The following is a 7,653-nucleotide window of genomic DNA, read 5'->3' on the forward strand; positions in this document are numbered from 1 at the left end:
ATTTTGTAGACTGGTTCATGGCATCATTTAACCCTTTAGCATTCAAATTATTCTGTTAAATGTAATGCTTATCTATTCTGCAACTGGAACCTGTGCTGGTGGTACATAAAAAGCACCCATTATACTCTTGGAGTGGTTGGTGTTAAGAAGGACATCTAGCCATAGAAACCATGCTAAATTAGATTGGAACCTGGTCTAGCCCTCCAGCTTACCAGTTACAGTCAAATCATCTAACCCATGTCAGCATAGAAAGCAGATGCTAAATGATGATGAATTTGTTTTGATCTAATGATGCATTATCTTGTCGCTTCAAGATTTCAATGATGTGATTGTATATTTTTGAATGGCATTGTATGGTAGGTGCAAAAGGCTAGATTTAGCTGGTTTGAACACAAAACAGGTAGAATATATTTAGGCTTGATGTAGCCAGTTTAAGTGCTAAAGGGTTAAATTTCTCTAATTCTAATGTTTCAAAATCAAATTATATTTTCTACTTTTCAAAAACTTCTTAGTATTATTATATTATTGTTTAGAGTCTTATTCTTGTAATTTCACTTCATTGTTATTTCTTCTTCGGAAATAATTATTTAATGATCTTATTTCTAATTAAGTGTAACTCTGATTTTGTCTTCTCAACAGTCTTTGGAAGCTTTCAACATTGCTGTAAAACAACTGCAGATTGCATTGAAATCTACTGATCCACTGAGTGTTTCCCGCTGCTATCTCTACATTGCACTCAGTCTTATGCAACGAGGCTATCTTCATTGTTCACGTGCCATAATCAGGTAACATCAGACACTTATCAGAGTTTTCTGTTGTTCACTTGTTGGACGATTTGACTGGGCTGGCACACTGGAAGGCTGTGCCAGGCTCCAGTCTGATTTGGCAGGGTTTTCTGTAGATGGATGCCCTTCCTAACGCCAACCACTCTGAGAGTGTAATGGGTCCTTTTATGTGCCACTGGTACAGGTGCCATTTGTGTGACTGGGGTGTGTTTATGTGCTACTGGTATGGGTGCCAATTTGTGTGACTCCGGTATCTCCCAAGACTGTGATTTTGCTTGGCTTGATGGGTCTTCTTCTCAAGCATGGCATGATGCCAAAGGTCTTGGTCATTGCCTCCAGAACAACAATATAATGAAGTATGATGTATCAAATGTGGGATGCTCAGTAACTGAACGATTTTTAGCCCTTTAAGGGTTTGGACTGGGTCACCTTCACCTCAGAACTTATACCTAAGTCGCTCCATCAAAGATTGGTTCTCATCTGCCTCTTGTTTATCACAGTCTTCCAGGCTATAACAAAGGAATTTAAGACTGGTTCTCCATAGGAGCTCCTGTATGCTGATGACTTTGTTCTTACAGCTGAATCTCTACTAGAATTAGAGAAGAAATTTTAGGTGTGGAAACAAGGTGTAGAATCAAAGGGCCTAAGAGTTAATTTAGCAAAGACCAAAGTCCAAGTGAGTAGGAAAGCAGACAAATCACCAATCCCTTCAGGAAGACCACCTCTGCTTGACATGTAGAAAAGGTGTAGGTTGGAACTCCATACTGTGTTCCCAGTGCAAGTTTTGGACACATAAGAGAAGCAGTGGTATCCCAGGAAGGTTACCACAGAAAGCTTCTATGTGGAAGATGTAATGGTATAATAAACACTAAGAATCTACAGAAAATAGACATTCTCAAATGTCTGGGCAGGGGATCCTTAGAAGTAGTAGATAGCTTCTGTTACCCAGGCAATGAAGTTAGCTGTGGAGAATGCTCTGGAAGTGTAGTTGCTAGAATAAAAATGGGCTGGGAAAAGTTTAGAGAGCTACTACATTTGTTGGTAATGAAGGACCTCTCCCTCAGAGTGAAAGGTAGATTGCATGATACCTGTGTATAGACAGCTGTGCTATATCGCAGTGAAGCATGGATTGTACTTGCAGAGAGGACATGCAAAGGCTTGAAAGAACTAAAGCCAGCATGCTCTGTTGGGTAATGTCCAGTGTGCACATATGGCAAACTGTAAATGATGTAAGAGAAAAAATGGCTATATGAGGTATCAGATATTGTGTGCAAGAGAGAAGACTGCACTGGTATGGTCATGTGATGAGTACAAGGACAGCTGCATAAAGCTGATCAACCGTGGAAAAGGTAGACCCAGAAAGATGGGTGATAAAACTGATGAGAAATGATCATCAGATGTTGAGTCTCACAGAGGAGATGACAAGGGACCAAGACTTCTGGTGATTTGCTGTGCATGAAAAGCCACATCAAGCTACATCCACAAGAAGTCACATCCATGCATCCAGGCATGTCCTTTATAGCCATGCCTCACCACCTGACATACATACATAATCTGTCCTATGTCAAAACTCCTTCCACAACACATCTTCCTAACCCATGATCACCACCTGTTGCAGACCTCTTCACTACTTGCACACTCTCCATTCCCCTTACATATCTACCACACTCACCTCCCAGCCACTCCAATTTCCCTTATTACCATTTGCTACTCTCACTTCTTCCCCCATCTCTCAGACTCTTCCCTCACACTCTTATGGAATATCTCCCTCTGTTCTCTCTGTACCACTTATACTCCCCTTACTGTTCCTCCACATCTCTCTTTCTCTCTCTCTTTCATTCTTTTCTACTCTAGGCACAAGGCCCAAAATTTTGGGGAGGTGGGAGCCAGTCGATTAGATCGACCTCAGTACACAACTGGTACTTATTTAATCGACCCCGAAAGGATGAAAGGCAAAGTCGAGCTCGACGGAATTTGAACTCAACGTAACAGCAGACGAAATACTGCTAAGCATTTTGCCTAGCGTGCTATTGTTTCTACCAGCTCGCCGCCTTCTCTTTCATTGTCTCTCTTTATCTTTCTCCCTGATTCTGTCTCTTCTTCCTCTCCTTTCCTTTCCTGCTGGAGTAGCTGAGTATCTCCTCTATAGTAAGACACCTATCTCTATCCCTCTATCATATTTTAACCTTTCAAATGGCACAAAACCATCTTCCTTACTTCCAATCCCTCACCCAGCTGAGAGGTCTTCATTTTTGGCTTGTTACTTGGTGACTCCAGTGTTATTGGTGCCTCATAAAAAGACCAGTGCTGGTGCCACATAAAATGCACCCAGCATACTCTGTAAAGTGGTTGGTATTAGAAAGGGTATCTAGCTGTAGAAACCATGCCAAAGCAGACAATGGAACCTGATGTAGGTCTCTGGCTTGTCAGCTCCTGTTAAACTGTCCAACCTATGCCAACATGGAAGAAGGATGATGGTATATAGATATATATATGTATGTGTATGTACTGAGTGTATATTTTATATGCCTATGGTGTGTTCTGTGTAAATTATACTGCATGTGTATCACTGTCTACTCATTATTGTGTTCTGACTGTATATTATACTGCATGTGTATCACTGTCTACTCATTATTGTGTTCTGACTGTATATTATACTGCATGTGTATCACTGTCTACTCATTATTGTGTTCTGACTGTATATTATACTGCGTATATATCATATATGATATGATATATAATATGATATTAATTATGTCTTACATGAAATATTGTCAACAATATTTTAATCTTTGCTTTATTTTAATCTTTCCATTTTTCAGAAAGCAGTTTTTATTTGCCAAAAGCCATGTGATCCAAGACGGACGTTTAATAGCAATGTGCCATGGACTTTGGGCTAAACTGGGTTTCTTGTACCATCTGAGGAATCTGAAGAAGAAAGGTTTACAATACAGCACAGACGCAGAAATGGACAATGTCCTATATTCTCCCTCCACTTACCCTAACCAAAATTGTTGCAATCTTCAGTTGGCACCCTGTAGTTCTTGATGATTCTTTCACTTTAGCTGTTGCACTGAAAGAACTGATTCACAGAGTAAATTCTAGAATTTCATTTAATTGGAAAGATTTCTTGTCAGAATTCTTTGTGAAAATTCTAGTATATGAAAATATTTTAGAGCCCAATTATTTTTGCCAACTTCAAGTATAATGCAAAATTGTGTTCATGAGTTTTCATTGGAGTATTTTGATTCTTGAGGTGTTTGGAAAATAATGGAACCCCTCAGAGTTTTGTCTCCTTTATAATTTTTATATAATTCATATTTGCAGCATTATCTCCTATTTTAATTCTGCATGATTTATTTTGACTACCAGTGTTTTATCCCTGGTTGAAATCTCCCCTGATATATTACACACTGATTACAGCTTGAATAATAAGATTTGTGTTTCATCCATGTAACATTCCAATGGTTTATTATAATATTATACAATAACAGACCTTTGCTCTTGTTTCTGACAGTCATCAACAACATTCCACTTTTTAGATGTTCAAAATGACAATATAAAGTGATAAGGTGTCTTGAAGAAGTTTACATCCCATTGCAAGTAGTGTGCGGTTTCCTTGCACACAGAACTGAGCTTATCACTGGAACTGAACTGAACATATCATGTATTTAACTAACTGAAGTGAGATTTCAAGAAGTTTCAGTAATGAAGCAAGGAGTACAACTAGCTCTACTTTATGGTTAATGTCTGTGAAGCCAACTCACACAAAAATAAAAACATTATTGTATTGATACAAACAATGAACTGAGTGGACAGCCATGACGAAGTGTTAGCTGTTCTAATGTCATCTTCTTCTTGAGGGCGATTGATAGCAGAATCTGTAGAGCTGCAGGTAAAATACCTGTGGTATTTATTTACATCCCGTTCTCTGTTCAAATCCTGCTGGAATTGACTTTCTTTGCCATTCATCCTTCTCAGGGTCGATTTGAAATAGATTTGGCTGCTATTTCAAGCAGGTCTGAACAGTTTAAAAGATTATGATCCATGTAGGAATCAAATAAAAACCAGAGGAAACTCTGCTGGAAGTTTCAAGCATGTGTGATGTGCATATCATATTTGAAAAGTTGTGTCTATCCTCTTATTGCCAAACTTGCTAACATTTGACTTTTGATTTTATTTTAATAACATCAGGAAAAAAAATGTTGAGGAATTCATCGAGCTTCAATTCATTTTCGCAGTTGTCAATGTGATTTCTTAAGGTACATTCAAGAGGATACCTTGAGGTATACCTACGAAAGTGTCAAGTAAAAATTCTGGTTAATCATGGAGTTATTTCCCTTGCTATATACTTTCATGTTAGTGTCCGCGCGCGTGTGTGTGAAAGCGAGGGAGAAAGAAAGAGAGTGGGAGAGAAAGACTACGCATATGTAAGATAGTGTATGAGTGAAAATATGTGACAAAGTATATGTGCCTGTTTTTGCTTTTTATCCATCCTATTAGAAATGCAGTTGTTTTTTAAGTGTTTATATATATATATATATATATATATAATCATAAATATATAGGGATTGACAGTAACCTGCTTCTCCAACATACTGAGAATTCAGAAATAGCAGTCAAAGAACTACTGATTTCAAAACTACAAATTACTCTAGATTGATAGCGATTTTGATACACACAGAACAAAAAACAATTGTTTTTTGTTCTGTGTGTATCAAAAATATCGCTATCAATCTAGAGTAATAATTTGTAGTTTTGAAATCAGTAGTTCTTTGACTGCTATTTCTGAATTCTCAGTATGTTGGAGAAGCAGGTTACTGTCAATCCCTATATATTTATGATTATAAATTATTTACCGAAAAAGGTTTTTTTCATACTGAGCTACCCGGCAGAATTGTTAATTATTAATTTTATTACTAAGTGATGATTCCCTGCCCTGCATATCTATCTATATATATATATATATATATTTATGTGTGTGTGTGGATGTTGATATTATAGTGCTTCGCTTGTCATAATCTGAATAAAACTACGAGAAGTTGTTTACATTGGGTTGGCAACAAGAGGCGCACCCACTGTGAAACCCTGCGTCGGATAATGTCCAGGTTTGCATGGAAAATAAACACTAAGAAAAAGTTGAAAAAAATTCATTGTTTAGAAGCTCTGTGTGTTTGCGTGTGCGCGCAGGTATGGCTGTATAATTAGAAACAGGTGAGGATTGGTGACAGGAAAGGTATAGGAGCCATGGAAATCTGTCTTTGCAAACTCTGTCCAACCCATGCAAGCGCGGAAAAGTGCATTTTCAAAACGACAATGATGGTGTTCATTTATTCAACGCCTGTTTTCCTCGTTTGCTTACGTTGGAAGGGGAAGTAACTCGAGGCAGAATTTTACAGCCAGACTCCCTTTCTGTTCTTTATTTACAAGTAAGGGGTTTTATATATCTGTTTTTATCTTTTACTTACTTCAGCCACTGGACTGCAGTCATGCTGGGTCACTACCTTGAAGGGCTTAGTCAGACAAATTAACCATAGTACTGATTGTTTTTTTAAAGTCTGATACTTATTCTGTTGGTCTCTATTGGTCGATTACTAATTTATGGGGATGTAAACAAACCAGCACAAGTTGTCAAGCAGGGAGGACGAACACAGACACATTTATATGCACGCCCACACATATATACATACATGCATACTTATATATACATATATATATCATCATCATCATCATCATCATCGTTTAACGTCCGCTTTCCATGCTAGCATGGGTTGGACTGTTTGACTGGGGACTGGTGAGCCACATGGCCGCATCAGGCTCCAATCTGATCTGGCAGAGTTTCTACAGCTGGATGCACTTCCTAACGCCAACCACTCAGAGAGTGTAGTGGGTGCTTTTACGTGCCACCAGCACGAGGGCCAGTCAGGCAGTACTGGTAATGGCCACGCTCAAATAGTGTTTTTTCGTGTCACCTGTACAGGAGCCAGTCCAGTGGCACTGGCAACGACCTTGCTCAAATGCTGTTTTTCATGTACCACCGGCATGGGGGGCAGTCAGCGGCCCTGGCAACGATCATGCTTGGATGGTGCACAGATGCCAGTCATGCGGTGCTGTCATTGGAAATGTGCTGTGCGTGAGAAGACCCGGCAAGCCAAGTGAGATCGTTGCCAGTGCCCCTGGACTGGCTCTTGTGCGGGTGGCACATAAGATGTACCATCCTGAGCGTGACCGTTGCCAGTACCGCCTGACTGGCCTTGTAGGGTTTTCGAGCGAGATCGTTGCCAGTGCCCCTGGACTGGCTCTTGTGCGGGTGGCACATAAAAGACACCATTTTGAGCGTGGCCGTTTTCGTGCGGGTGACACGTAAAAGCACCCACTACACTCTCTGAGTGGTTGGCGTTAGGAAGGGCATCCAGCTGTAGAAACTCTGCCAAATTAGATTGGAGCCTGGTGTAGCCATCCGATTGCACCAGTCCTCAGTCAAATCGTCCAACCCATGCTAGCATGGAAAGCGGACGTTAAACAATGATGACGATGATGATGATGATACGAACGTTGACTCTTACGAAGGCAAAGTGACTGAGGACCTTCGAGCATTGGGCCTGACAGAGGCAAAGTGGCTGAGTTCCTCTTGAGTGTTGGGCCTTACGGAGGCGAGATGCCTGAGTTCCTTTTGTGTGAGCATCACAGATGCAATGACCAAGACCTTTGGCATTATGTCGTGCTTGAGGAAACCCATCAAGCCGAGCAAAATTGCAGTCGTGGCAGATACCGGTGTCACACAAATGGCACTCTTTGCTGGTGACTCGTAAAAGCACCCATTACACTCTCAGAGTGGTTGGCATAAGGAAGGGCATCCAGCCGTAGA

The 7,653-nt window shown here is 40.1% G+C and overlaps 1 protein-coding gene across 1 annotated transcript in view; it reads left to right on the forward strand.

The window, feature by feature from the left end:
- The window catches only part of LOC106873469 (uncharacterized), a 10,627-nt gene extending 5,511 nt beyond the window's left edge, over positions 1–5,116 (forward strand). Inside the window, exons 3-4 of the mRNA XM_014920849.2 lie at positions 640–785; positions 3,608–5,116. Coding sequence (XP_014776335.1) covers positions 640–785; positions 3,608–3,833 — 372 coding nt within the window. The 3' untranslated portion in view covers positions 3,834–5,116. The remainder of the gene's footprint in view (positions 1–639; positions 786–3,607) is intronic.
- Positions 5,117–7,653: the final 2,537 nt, after the last annotated feature.

Source organism: Octopus bimaculoides, chromosome 1 (genome assembly GCF_001194135.2).
Source record: "Octopus bimaculoides isolate UCB-OBI-ISO-001 chromosome 1, ASM119413v2, whole genome shotgun sequence".
Lineage (NCBI taxonomy): Eukaryota > Metazoa > Mollusca > Cephalopoda > Octopoda > Octopodidae > Octopus > Octopus bimaculoides.